General features: G+C 34.8%; 1 protein-coding gene across 1 annotated transcript; it reads left to right on the forward strand.

Moving 5' to 3' along the window:
* The first annotated feature begins 1,421 nt into the window (after nucleotides 1-1,421).
* Nucleotides 1,422-12,605, forward strand: LOC140144098 (alpha-2,8-sialyltransferase 8B-like). Its single transcript, XM_072165934.1, has 4 exons — nucleotides 1,422-1,583; nucleotides 7,295-7,375; nucleotides 8,838-9,341; nucleotides 10,610-12,605. Exons 1-4 carry the CDS (start codon nucleotides 1,429-1,431, stop codon nucleotides 10,839-10,841), a joined length of 972 nt encoding a protein of 323 aa, XP_072022035.1. The 5' UTR covers nucleotides 1,422-1,428; the 3' UTR covers nucleotides 10,842-12,605.
* The last annotated feature ends 2,251 nt before the right edge of the window (nucleotides 12,606-14,856 follow it).

Raw genomic sequence — 14,856 nt, forward strand, 5'->3', positions numbered from 1 at the left:
TTAGTGCAATTTGTAAAATCGCCTTAATTCTGAATTTGATGTAGACTTTTGTCAATGTGGTTTAATTTTCCTATATTGCTGGTGCTCTTCTTTTAATTAATATTGTTGTACATTATAATATAGCTTATAACCTATTTTATATTTTAAAAACCGTGTCATTGTGTTATGGATGCATGCTTGTGGATTTAGGATGAAGGTGCGCTATGGGAGTAAGATGTGGGTGCAAGGGGTGTGTGGTTATGTGGGTGTGTGGTATTTATGGGTGTGCTGGAGTTGGGGTGTACTTGGGGTGTGTATAGGCGTTTGTAGTGCGAGTGTGAACTTGGTGAATGTGTAAGTGGTATTCAGATATATATGTTGCAATATAAGGTCTACAACTTTTATTTTATTCTGGTGATTATATTTATCTTCTTGCCTGTTTTCTTAGATTTTGATGTCATACTGAAATGAGTTTTACTGGGTTTTAAATTTTTTTTTTAAAATATTATATGTTCTTATGCTTTCATAATTTTGTAAAATACTGACTATTGTTTTAATAATGTTTTAATAATTGTACGTACTAATTTATAATTCTGTTACTTTAATGTGTATATGCCACGGACATGTGGAAGAACAATGACTTTTATATTGAACATGTTTTACCGTGAATAAATAAAGATATTATTATTATTATTATTATTCTGAATACGAGGAATGTCCTTCTGATATCAAATAATTTAGATTTTTTGAAATTCGTGATATAATACAAATTTGATGGCAAATTATTAAAATTTGATATTTTTCAAATTGTTGATATTTTACATAGACTTTATAAGTACATATCATTAGATTTATAAAGTTTACTTCGAGGACTGTTAAGGACTGATTTTTGATATTTAATATCAAAAATATCAATTTTTCATCATTTGCCATAAAATGTGTATTATATCGCGAATTTAAAAAAAAATCAAAATTATTTTTGTTATCAGAAGGACATTCTTCGTATTCAGAATGTAATTCTTTATATCTGATGTGCTCTCATGTCCCACAAAAAATACTGTCCAAAATGTCATACCCCACCCTAAGGAAACAAATAAGTTTTCAAAGCCTTTTTGAACATATTTGAAGATTTTCTAATATAGACAGGTTGCTTATTCCCCTCTTTTGATGCAGAAACCGTAAAGGTTCTATCGCCAGCATGACAGAGCTAGAGCTGGCAGTGTTTATCATTTAGAATCATGAACAGCACGGTACAATTATAACAGTTTTTGAAAAACACCGGACGGCCCTGTGGTGCTGACCTCCAAGTGGCTCTGTGCATGCTCTGTGCATCTATAGACCATCTATATTTGAGTGGGAATTTTGTACGGAGTTTGCATTTATGGACTTCGCATAATGTACAAAGTACATTTTGTGCTAAGTTGATGCAGTATAATTATGGAAATATAAATGGCTGGCACTAAAATCAGAGTCAACAGATATATTGTTGTCGCTGTGTGTATATTATGTATTTACATAATATACAGGATTTTCAAAGGTTCGGAGCACATTCTACAAACATCAACAAACATACACCAGGGAACACTGCTTATAAAACAGACACGGTAAGGGTAAGGTTACTAGTATTATGTAATTTTCCTAAAATTTAAAGGCATTTTTAGTGATCCACAGCATCGTCCGCCCACTTTTCTCAAAAAAAGTTTTTTACATCACTGGAAACCTCTGGCTACATAATGTTTATGTACAAAGAAATTTCTTGCAGATTAATTCGTTTAGTAAAGATATCGTGAAAGTTGAACCAGAACGAAATTACAACACAATGTACTTTAGTATTTGGAGCAGTGTAATACACATAATCACTTGCAAAAACTAAATCGGAATTTTGGGAATAAGCTTTTTGCGTCGATATCTACTAAAATATATCATAAAAAGGGGATGTTAGGATCACGAAATACTCTGCACTACCTTCAACAACGAAAACAAGCTGAAGATCATCTAATTATTTATGAAAATGACAGCATGTGACCGTTACCTCCAAAGGCGTGTATACGCACAGTTTGCAAGCATGGCGAAATATTATTTATTAACATAACGAATCCTGTGCTGTACGATTTAGGGACAGAAAAATTTGCTGCGTTTTATACGAACACATTACTAATAAAAACACTGCAAATGTCGCCCTTCTCGGGTTATGTTTTCCATTTAGTGCGTGATTGGAAATGCAGCATGGATTTTAAATTATATTTTTGTTTTATACTATAGTGCTGTGTTTTGGTGCTGTGATTAGAAATACAGCATGTGAATTTTTCACTCTTATGTTTTCTATTATAGTGCTGTGTTTGGTGCTGTCTTTGTAAATGCAGCATGGATTTTTAAATTATATTATTGTTTTATACTATAGTGCTGTGTTTTGGTGTTGTGATTGGAAATACAGCATGTGAATTTTTCACTCTTATGTTTTATACTATAGTGCTGTGTTTTAGTGCTGTGTTTGGGAATACAGCATGGATATTTTTTAATTCTTATGTTTTCTATTATAGTGCTGTTTTTGGAAATGCAGCGTGGATTTTTTTAAATTATATTTTTGTTTTATACTACAGGGTGTATCAAAATTAAGTATACAGTTTGAAAAATGCAGCTAGATTAAAAAGTATGAGGTCTTTGGTCAAATTTCTCAAGTTGATAACTAAATCAACATCTAGTCCTCCTACAGCTGAAAAATCACTGGCGTGTGACCATTAATAAGGATTTGGTGGCTACTTTTGTAAGCCGAGTACAAAAAGCAGTTGCGCGAAGTCAATTGGGTTTAAATGCCCGGTGCTTGTTATTGTTGTGCAGCCAAAAGAAACATGCAGGTGTGCAGATCAGTTGTCCTTATTGTTAGGGTTCCAATCCTGTGCATGTGTGAGTTACATAACACTTGACCTTTGGTAAATCTGGGCAACCATCTCCTTACAAGTTACATATGCTAGGTTTTACTTGACAAGGAGAATAGCAACATTAAAATGGATACTCCACAGTACACGCCAGAGCAAAGGGCCTTCCTTGTTGCAGTGTACCATCGCACCAGAGTCTAGCAGAAGTGCTTCGGAGATTCCGTCAGTAGTATCCAAATGGACGCTCCCCCTTCACGTGGCGTTATTTACAAAAATGTTGCGAAGTAACAGATAACTGGAACGAGTCGTAATCTGAACAGAGAACATTGTGGTCGCCCCCCATCTGGAAGATCGGCTGCTAATATCCTAGCAGTCCGTAACACTCTGCAGGCGGGGAAAGCAGGAGGTCGAATTAGCTGCCATCGAATTGGACTTGGAATGCCATCTGCAACCTGCAATTAACAGAATAACTCGTTTATGACTTGCGATTTCATCCTTATCAGACGATAAGGAGACATCAACTTCAGCAAGCAGATCACCAACGTCGCACTGTGTTCTGCCAATGGCTTCTTGTCCGTCCTCTACGTTTACTGGAAGATTTCATCATTGGCGATGAAGCAGAGTTTGCATTAAATGTTTTCATAAGTCCTCCTGCAGACATTGATGAACTTCAGAGACGCATAATTGCACAAGTTGACATTCTCTGGCAGGACAGACCTCTCCTTAGACGTGGTGTGAACGCCATGTTGAGAAGAGCCGAAATCTGCATACAGAAGAATTGTGGGCATGTGGAAGACTAAGACTAAAACTGTCAATAACTGTAAACAGTAAAGGAGGTGGTGAGACCTTTTTGTGATTTGTATGTTGTTTTGATTTTAATTGACTTCGCGCAACTGCTTTTTGTACTCGGTTCACAAAAGTAGCCACCAAATACTTATTATTAGTCACACGCCAGTGATTTTTCAGCTAAAGGAGGACAAGATGTTGATTATATTATCAACCAGAGAATTTTAACCACAGACCTCATACTTTTTAATCTAGCGGCATTTTTCAAACTGTATACTTAATTTTGATACACCCTGTATAGTGCTGTGTTTTGGAGCTGTAATTGGAAATACAGCATGTGAATTTTTAATTCTTATGTTTTCTATTATAGTGCTGTCTTTGGTGCTGTCTTTGTAAATGCAGCATGGATTTTTTAAATTATATTTTTGTTTTATACTATAGTGCTGTGTTTTGGTGCTGTGATTGGAAATACAGCATTTGAATTTTTCACTCTTATGTTTTCTATTATAGCGTTGTGCTTTGGTGCTGTGTTTGGAAATACAGCATGGATATTTTTAATTCTTATGTTTTATATATAGTGCTGTGTTTTGGTGTTGTGTTTGGAAAAACAACGTGTTTTTATGGGGTTTTTTTATAAAACATAAGAATTTAAAAAAAAAAACATGCTGAATTTCCAAACACAGCACTGTAATAGAAAGCATGAGAATTAATATAAAAAAATCCATGCTGTATTTCCAAACACAGCACCAAAACACAGCATTATAATACACATAAGAATTAAAAAATATTCATGCTGTATAGTGCTACGTTCTGGTGCTGTGTTTAGAAATACAGCATGATTTAATTTCTATGTTTTATATTATACAGGGTGTCTCAAAAAAATTACCGAGCGAATAAAATTGAACGTAAGAGAAAAATGTAGCGCATAGTTTATTTTGTTGTGCGTTATATACATTTTTTTTAAATTCGGTTGACTGGTTGCGAAGAAATGAACGATAACATAATGCGTGCATCAATGCAGTTCATTCCAAGTTTGATCAAAAGGCGCCTTTTCATACTCGCTCACCGCTTCCTAAAGTTTGTGTATCTCATTAAATTTAGTCCACATTATCTATTTTATAATCCGACGGTGATGTCATTCATGCTTTTACTGAAGATGAATAAAAGTTTGTCCGAGAAAACTTTGATTTCTGCAATTGGAAGCTTTCCAACTTTAATTCTTTATGTTGTGCAAATATGATATATTTTAACTTTCGAAATAACATTTGAGCCAAGAATGACAATGATCAAGTGCTTACAGCTTTACGTGTGATTTTGATACCATGCAACATTAATGTTGAACTTTTAAAATATTTAGACTTTGCATTACAGTTTCTTGGAAATATTCCAAAAACATTAATGTGTGTGAGAAATTTCTTAAGCCAGCTGGAATTCTTTATACAATAATTCTTTATGCAACATGTATATCAACATTAACGAACAAATATATTTACAAGTATCATCTTACATGCAAGCTTTCATTTTCAATATCGTGCAGGTTTTCAAATTTGAACAAAACCTAATTAAATGTTTTGCAAGAAACAGATTGTTTAAAAAGAATGAAAAGGATTTCACAGAACAAAATATGAAGCCCATTGACAGTTAACCACTAGTGCGCATTGTGTTGAATGATCTTTCATTCAAACTTGGAACGAAGTGAATTGACGCATGCGTTATGTAATCGCTCATTTCTTCGCGATCAGTCAACCGATTCAAGTAAAATTGGCATATAAGATGCAAATTAGATGGGATACACGCTGATGTTTATTCGTTTGGATTCTGATGTCTATTTCTCGACTTACGTCCAAATTCATTCTCCCGGTATTTTTTTTTTCTGGGACACCCTGTAATGCTGTGTTTCAGTGCTGTGTTTGGAAATGCAGGTTAGATTATTAAATTTTCTGTTTTCTGTTATAGAGCAGTGTTTGGATATACATCTTGGATTTTTAATTCTTATATTTTGTATTATAGTGCTGTGTTTTTGTTGCTGTGTTTGGAAATACGGCATAGAATTTTTAATTCTTTTGTTTAATATTATATAGATTATATAGTGCTGTGTTTCGGTGCTGTGTTTGGAAATACGGCATAGAATTTTTAATTCTTTTGTTTAATATTATATAGATTATATAGTGCTGTGTTTCGGTGCTGTGTTTGGAAATACATCATGGATTTTTTCATTCATATGTTTTCTATCGGTCACAAGCAAGATTAGACCTACCAATGGCATTATGTACCCACCACTGATCTTTTAATTGATATAATTCAGTCTAAACTATTATTTAACATCAATCTAATTGTTTCCATTTATGAATAAGATATTAAGGTATATATTTCAGCCAAAAAAATACTTAATTAACTGCTTAACAAGGCGCTCATATTGGCCTGTAATACGTAACAACCGAGCTCATAGCCTCACTTATTTTCAATTTAATAAGATAATTTAAAGATTATTTTTAACAAATAGGGTTTACAGCAAAGGTAATGTCCATGAGGCAAAGATTTTTTTTTTTTTTTTGTGAATGACGTTTTTGTTGTTGAGTAATGTCATGTAATGGTTTCCTAAGAAAGTAACATATAAAGTTTCACAGAAAAGCTAATGTCCATGAGGCAAAGACTTTATATATATATATATATATTTGTGAATGACGTTTTTGTTGGTTTCCTAAGAATGTGAATGAAAGTTTGTTAAACTCACCCCTGGATGTGAAAAGTGTGAACAATTCGGCCAAAACCCTATCGTATTAAATGAACAAATAATATAGTTCAAAATAAACATATTTAGGATGACAAAATATGCACCAGGAGTTCTGAGGAGATGATTTCCATGATCAGTCCACTACTCAAGATTGACTTCAACAGTGATTAATACATGTACAAGCTAAGTATAACCCCCTGTAGTAGTAGTATTTTTGTACTGTTGTTCTTAAAACATTAACATACTAAATTTATAATGAACATGTGATTGGCAGTAAGTGCTGAAAAAGCAATGTAGTTCTCTTTCCAATAATTTTTGACACCATTTTTACCACATCAGTCCATTTTCCAACATACTTGTTCAGCGATAGTTAACAATGACCAATAGACAAAGCATGCACGTGATGCCCTTTGATTTTAGTGCAGTGTTTTGGTGGTGTGTTTGGAAATTTAAATTCTTTTGTTTTATATTATAATGGGTTTATAAAGGGTTTACTGTAATACTGCTTCATAATTATTAAAGTCGATGACCACTGGCAATTTTGAAAATTTGGCTTCTCTGCATGAGATATTTGACATTTGACCCAGTTTACTTTACAACTCCTGAACTAAGCTTGATTCTAGTGCAGAATGACAGTTGACTTATTTTTTATTCCTAGCAATGAGACGAACAATTTGAGGTATATTACATCATGATAGAACAAATTGTAACTGTTGGCCCCATTATGATCTTCGACTCCTTATGGGAGGCACAGGAGACATGGAAAAACGGAACCAATTCTAGTTTTATCATTTGAGGTGTAAGGATGCCAAAACCATTGGTGTAGCAAAACTAGATCCTAACTCAAAAATCACCCAATAGCGCCCTGTACCCTTTTGAAAATATTACACGCTTATGCCTGCTGGTGGTTTTTTTACAGGAATGACACTGACACACAATCCAAAGAAGACCCCGCTGATCTTTACTGGAATTGGAACACGGCTGCAGTTTTATCATTCAGGTAATCAGTAGCGTAGCCAGTGGGGTGAGGCTGCTCATTTAATATAGCGGTTCTTGTAAGGCCGTCGGTAAACGAAAGGCATTGATGAAAGAAACTGTGTCACCAATAGACAATACAGGATGGTCCAAAAACAACTTTACCCTATTTCAAAGGCTAATCTCTCAAAATTTTGATTCAAATTATTCTTGTATATTCTGAAAGACCGTCGTTCTATGAAAATTTGGTGAAATATAAACGAAAATAAATTGAATTAAAAATGTGGGCCATTTGTAAGTCAAATGGTCAAAATTGAGTTTGTCCACACGTAAGCCTATTGACTGCTGTGCCACATTACTTACGTTAAAGCTGTGTTTTTTTGCCCCACGGACGTGTTGGTACGCAGGCACGTGGGAATTTTCACATGGAATTCAGGAACAAGAAATGCGTGGACATTTATGTGGCTTGCTAGAAGTGCTGCAAACAACTTGAAAAAAACCTACAAAGAAATGCAGCTATATAAATGCATATACCGTAAAAACCCATCTACAAGCATATATGGTGTTTTTTATAAAAGCTAAATTAATTCGAAGCAAGCGTAAATATACCAATACAATAGATTGGTCTTAAACTAATACTTGTTTGTATATGCTTGAATCCGTAATTTATTTGCTCAAACTCCATAATGGCGCCTGGATTAATGTAGCTTTCATCCGAAGCACTCTATATGCTTGTAGACGGGGTTTTACGGTATTCTAAAAAAATGAAGAAGAGGTACCACTTTCCTCTACACTTCTGGGGAAAAGTTAGGCAGGCACACACGTTACACAAATCTGTATTGTTGCATGTTGGCCCACATTGCATTCCTTATGACATAACTTGTCGCATCAATGCAAGTTGTTTGGGAATAATTCAATAATAATGGTGCATTGTTTGTTTCTTACTTATTATAAAGTTTTATTATAGAAAGATATAGGCACATGATAATGAAGGCACGATTAGTGGGTATTAGTGAATTCTGCCCTCAATTTTATAAAACGCAGAAAATATATTAGAAGAAGAGTATGTATACTGACATGCATATGGCCATGTCAGTCCATTTTGTAGTAACAAAAAAAACCCAAATACATAAAACCATGTAATACTAATAAGATGTTAGTTGACAATGAATATTTTAACTACGATTGGATCATAGCTTTGGTTCGAGAGCGCAGAACGTGGAAATTATTTCCGGAACAAAGTCGGGCAGCTCGGGCTTGTCTTTTTTTTAGAATGACAAGCCCGACTAGCTAATGCCTCAAAATGATAAGGTCCAGCCTTGATTTTCCCACGTATTGACAACTGCCATGAGATTGCCCAATCGAAGCCCTTCCGCTGATCCCAGGCTGTAGATTTCAAAAAATAATGATGAACGGATCTATTGTCTAAATATTTAAGCAAGTCAAATAACTTTGACATAATTTTTATTTGTTTTTTACTCCCGTAGGCGACGTGTGACAGACAAGTATGATATAAGTAAGGAACTTCGCATTTATGCTCCCTGCGTGGATTCTGAAAACATGCATTTCACAAACATTTCTACGCCTTTGAACAGAACTCACCGCATACCTCCACAATCTACGTGTGCCGTTATTGGCAGTAGTGGCATATTACTGGACAGTGGCTGTGGGGAGGAGATTGATGCGCACGATTTTGTGCTGCGAACAAATCTACCTGATTTGAGAGGATACAAAAAAGATGTTGGGCAAAAACAAAACGTGACAACGGTCAATCATGCTGCAACATTACAACTTGCTAAAAAGTTTATGAATGCATCAACTAGAGAAATGGCGATACAAAGACTGAGAGATTTAGATGGGTCAATTTTGTGGTATCCTCTCGCGACTGCAGAGAGTAGACGGAAATTCAAAACAATCATTAATGAGAGTCAATCTCTATCCATATTTTTTCAAGTGGGCTATTCGTTGCAATCTATCTTGAGAGTCTCAAAGTAAGTACTCAACCCTGTGCAAAATATGTGGTATATAAACATCTCAACAAAAAGTAACTAACCCCCCTTAAATAATGGCCATTATTCAAAACGGGGCTATTGTATTACAAATCTGTAAATTGCGTTGGAAGCAGAATTTATTTCTGCGCATTTTGACACCTCGTTTGATACGATAGCCCAGAAAACAATAAAACACCAATACAAAAACACTCAGATATCATTACACAGATTTCCTTCCATTACACTGAATACAAAATCAATAGAATTTATTGCAACTTTTAAATCTTGGGCTACATTGATTTAAATGTACGCTGTGACGTCAATATTTAGTCAATTGCTACAAATGAGGTGTCAAAATGTGCAGAAATAAATTCTGCTTCCAACGCATTTTACAGATTTGTAATACAATCACCCGTTTTTGAATAATGGTCATTATGTAAGAGGGGTTAGTTACTTCTTTTGAGATGCTTATTTCACTGAGGATATTTATGTGGTAGAATTTGAAGGGATCGGATTACGTTCGTAAAGTGTTCTTGTTGGACCCGAGAGCACACCATACACATCAAATTGCATTCTGAATAGTATTACGAGGAATGTCCTTCTGATATCAAATAATTTAGATTGTTTTCGCGATATAATACAAATTTTATGGCAAATTAGTAAAAATTTATATTTTTTCATGTTATTGATATTCAACAGTCCTCGAAGTTCTGCATACACTTTAAGTACATACCAATAGATGTATAAAGTTTACTTCGAAGACTGTTAAATATCAAATAATATATAAAAAATATTTAAAGCAATTTGCCATAAAATTTGCACTATACCGCTAATTTAAAAAAATCGAATGCAATTTGACGTGTCTGATGTGCACACGTTGCTATCAATCGTAGTTTGTCATCACAATTTAACTTTCTTTCAGTGGGGCTATTTGTGTGGTAGAAATTGACTCTGGTGTAACAAATGTTATGATTTATATTTTTGGAGAACATACATGTATTCTTAACACTGTTTCATCTGAAGTCAGTTAGAGGAGCTTTGCAGGCGTATTGGCTGAATAATTGATGAAGATTATTTATAAAAATTTAGAATGGGAACCAAGCAGGATTGACCCTCCAGTAGGTCCAGTGTGTCTTGCTTCAGTAAAACCTTAGTAAACCAAAATAATAATAATAATAATTGTGTATGCAATCAACTTCGACCAAATGTAACATTGCAATATTGTCGTTCTTCTCTGATATTGTTTTTCTTTCTACTTATTCCTTTAGATTCTGGGACACAGGTTACCCAAGCAGTGCTGGGCTATATCTGTTTACCTCAGCGATATCGTTCTGTGACAAGATATCTCTGTACGGGTTCTATCCATTTCACACAGACCGTCATAACAATAGAATACGATACCATTATTACGAAGATATCGAATTCAACTTTACAAAAATCAGCATCGGATGCCCGAAGAATATATCGAACTTACAAAGCTTCATGATAAGGGTGTTATAAGGCTCGTAACTGATAAGTGTCGACATGCCCGAAGAATATATCGAACTTACAAATCTTCATGAGAAGGGTGTTATAGGCTCCTAACTGATAAGTGTCGGCATGCCCGTAGAATATATCGAACTTACAAAGCTTCATGAGAAGGGTGTTATAAGGCTCCTAACTGATAAGTGTCGGCCTTGAAAATATTATGTCTCCGGCATTCACAGCATCATGCCTTGACCTACCTTGACCTAAGGCGTCGGCACGGGTGGGTCACTCTGCCTTGCCATCTGTGTCATAATGCTTTTACATGTTGTTCTCTGTTCTGCTAGCGTTCCAACTTCCACCAGGAATGTCAAGTTAAAGCCATATTATAACATTTTCATACAAAATAGATTAGCATTTTTTTGCCATAAAATGTTAGCTTTTACTGTCAGATATATCTTTTTCTTTTCAAGGGCTGGAGGCTTAAGGCCAGAGTATTTCTGAATTGTATACAATATATGTCAAAGTATTATGTCCAAAGTATATAAAAGTATACATTTTTGGAAAGGAAATGAGTCACAATGAATCCCATGACTACGTCAGATTTTGTAAAAAAATCGTGTTTTTGAGCAAATCACTAAAATTACCTTTTTTATACCAATTTTTTGCATTAAAAATCGATTCGGAGTAAAAACATTTCAATTAGCTTTTTTATGGAAAGAGACATTAACTTAAGGAAGGTTTTTAAATTTTTTTTATTCGTCTCTTTTTTTTCGAAATATTGAAGAAAACATGCAAAAAAGCAATTTTGTCACTCTGTTAAGCTAAAAATTGCACATTATGGAGAATATTTTTGTTTAAAACAAATATTTTTGAAACAATTCTTTCCCTAAGTTCGTGTCTCTTTGTCACCACCGGTACCAATATAATTCTTTTGATTAGCTTTGATTGAAAGGCCGTGGGTTTGTGTGTACACTTTAGTGGGGTTATGTATTTTTAAAAAGAGTTGATACAGATCTATTTGGATATTTGAAAACACAATTAAATTGCGAGAAACTTAAATCATAGATCGGTCAAATCATTTTGTATTGAATATTAGATCTCACTTTAAATATGGCGCTTGTATGAAGCGAACATTGATTGACCGTTACATTATTTTTGGAAGATTTTGATTAGCCATACACTTGGACTTTATTGAAATTTATTGATATTTTTGTTGTTGTTGTTGTTGTTGTTGTTGTTGTTCACATCTGAGTAGATGTTTTTCGAATCCAAATTTAAACAACATACTAATTTGTGATGCGATCAAGCAAAATCAGTCGGAACTCGTAAAAATTTAATTTTCAGTTTCTTATAGGATAGTAAAAAGCACTTACAAAGCTGCATTTTGCAGAAAACCCCATTGAAATTGAACAACCAGTTCCAAAGATATGAGCAATTAAAGAGTTTCTAAAACAAGAGGAAACAAAAGGAAATGTTTCCTTTTTCTGGCTATATCTCAAAATCAATATTTCCGAGTTCCGACTGATTTTGCTTGATCGCATCACATTTATATTGTGGCATTATACTGAAAACGTAACAGCTTATACCTCAATTATATTTATTTTTGTACTCGAATTATTTGTAGTGGAATTGGAATTGAGATAGAAAAAGAAAATGAAATAAATATGATACCTTTATTATATATGAAATCTACACTCTGTCCAGAGTACTTATTGTATATGTAGACCGCATCCCAATAACTTGCTTTTGTTTTAGTAATCCGGTTATTGTGATAGCGGATCCAGTATTTTGGTCACAATGGCATTGACATTAAGAAGTAATACATATGAAAATCTGAGCGCAAGAAGACCGTAAGTCCACTTGGCCCCTGAACATGTATACACTAAAGTTACGTATAGTTTCTTAGGGTTTGATAATGTGTAATACATGTTCAGGGGCCAAAACCTCATGAAAGATTGTGAAAGATCTGTTTTGGCCCCTTAACATGTATTAAACATTAACTATAAGAAACTACGTAACTTTAGTGTATACATGTTCAGGGGCCAAGTGGACTTACGGTCTTCTTGCGCTCAGGTCTTCATATAAATAATACGGGCACTTGCCACTTCGTCCTATAACAAGTTGGTCCTTTACCGTTTTCGTCCTTATTCAGTTAGTTCACACCCATTTATCCATTATAGCCATATGGTTACAGTATGTCTCTGAATTAGATACTCTCTTCTTTTTACTTCGGCAGTCAAAAGACCCGCGATTCATAAAAACCATTATTCAGAAGGTTAAACTAGTCAGAATCCCTTGGAGCCAAAATATGTGATCATATGATTCAAATGTCACAGATACATTGTCTATGGGTACATACCTGAGCCCATACAAGCAAGTTTGAGCCAATCAAACCATTAATGGAGGAATGGGCGGCATCCGAAATTGGGTTCGGGTGAAAAATCGGTTGACCTTATTGACAGTTGAAACATCGCTGAGCTCAGAATAAAACCGGGGATACCCGGTTTTATTTTAAATCTTAAATTTTACTGTAATTAAAGCACTTCATGCTTAGTCTTTCACCGGGCATTTATGTACCCTAGTGGCCATTATAATAATGGTGCAAAAAGTAGAAAATGAGGGCGTTGCTGTGGAGCAAATCACACATTATGGCTTAAATTATCAATGTATTGCTTTAAACATAAAGTGCCGGATATCCAAAGTAGAAGCGAAAAGGGCTGTCTGAAGGGAATGCTCTCGCCTCAGAAGTTGGGAAATTTTGCAAAATGAAGGTCCAATTGAAGGCATTTGGTGCATCATTTTTATACTATTTATGTCATTGCTATAAAGTGAAGATTTTCCAACATTTTATAAGACTCTTAACTACTTATTATTTTATTTTTATTTCAGACATTTATATACATGATATAGCGCCTTAGCTAAACAAAAGAACAAAGCGCTGTACAAGCTTAAAGAACTGGCTTAATAGTACACAATAATATACAAGCAAGAACATACAAAATAAATAATATAAAATGCAAACATAAAAACATTTTTTTAAAGCACACAATAATTAACAAGCAGGAAAATATAAATTACATGCATAAAATGCACTAAAAGACATAAAAAATGTATATAGTGACACTGAAAAAAGGCTGGCAGAGACGGTGGAATCATATGGACTGGAACAAATGTGTCTTTAAACGCTTCATGAACATGATGACGGTCGTGGAGCTACAGATCGCAACAGGTAGGCTGTTCCATAGTCGCGGGGCGGCTGCATGAAACGATGTGTCACCGTAGTTTTTTTTTGGTCCTTTTATGGGCACTGAAGAAGAAGAAGAGTGTGATTACCAGTGCGGGGATTTTGCCGCCCAGGGGTATAAGGCACAAGAAACGCAGTCAGATAACGAGGAACAAGCTCGTCCCCTTGAAAACATTGAGGAGAACCTTAAATTTAATTCGCTGATCCATAGGTAACCAAATATGGAGTTTCGATAACAGCGGCGCGGTTGGGTGTAGTCTCTAAACTCTGAAAACAATCCTTGCCGCTCTGTTTTGGAGTTTCTGAAGCTGTTTGCAGACTTTAACCATGTTAACAGAAATGTCAAACATAGTCCAACCGAGACATTATTAATACACGAACCTGATGATGGCAGCTATCAGTGTTTATTAAACGACGAATCTTGTAGATACATTAAAGTGAGTAGATATTAATAGTCTTGGTGATGGTTACTGGCCTGGTTTTCACATGTCAGTCATGAACACTGGTCAAAAATGACTCCAAGATTCCGGATATATGATGATTGCTGAATAACACTGTCACCAATTATTCTCAGGCATATTTTTTCAACATTCTTAGCATTGTAATATTTTTGTTCTGCTGTACCCTCGTCCTATACTAAGCGATATTTTGTTACACGGACCACGGTTTTGCTACCCCCTAATTTCCTATTCGTTGGCGTAGTGCACGTTGTTACGAACCCTGATCGAAATGATCACAACACAAAGCCTATGGCATATCATAATTAGGAATAGGTGTTTGAGCCTAGGCCAGTAACCAATGGAT

The sequence above is a fragment of the Amphiura filiformis genome, unplaced genomic scaffold, assembly GCF_039555335.1.
Source record: "Amphiura filiformis unplaced genomic scaffold, Afil_fr2py scaffold_39, whole genome shotgun sequence".
In the NCBI taxonomy this organism is placed as follows: Eukaryota; Metazoa; Echinodermata; class Ophiuroidea; order Amphilepidida; family Amphiuridae; genus Amphiura; species Amphiura filiformis.

What these genes read in the sequence shown, in the direction of transcription:
- LOC140144098 (XM_072165934.1), top strand. Translation starts at nt 1,429, where the DNA reads ATGGCTGGCACTAAAATCAGAGTCAACAGATATATTGTTGTCGCTGTG. An exon ending in CTGCTTATAAAACAGACACG is followed by an intron (nt 1,584 to 7,294) that starts GTAAGGGTAAGG and finishes GTTTTTTTACAG; the next exon opens with GAATGACACTGACACACAAT. An exon ending in TCTATCTTGAGAGTCTCAAA is followed by an intron (nt 9,342 to 10,609) that starts GTAAGTACTCAA and finishes TTATTCCTTTAG; the next exon opens with ATTCTGGGACACAGGTTACC.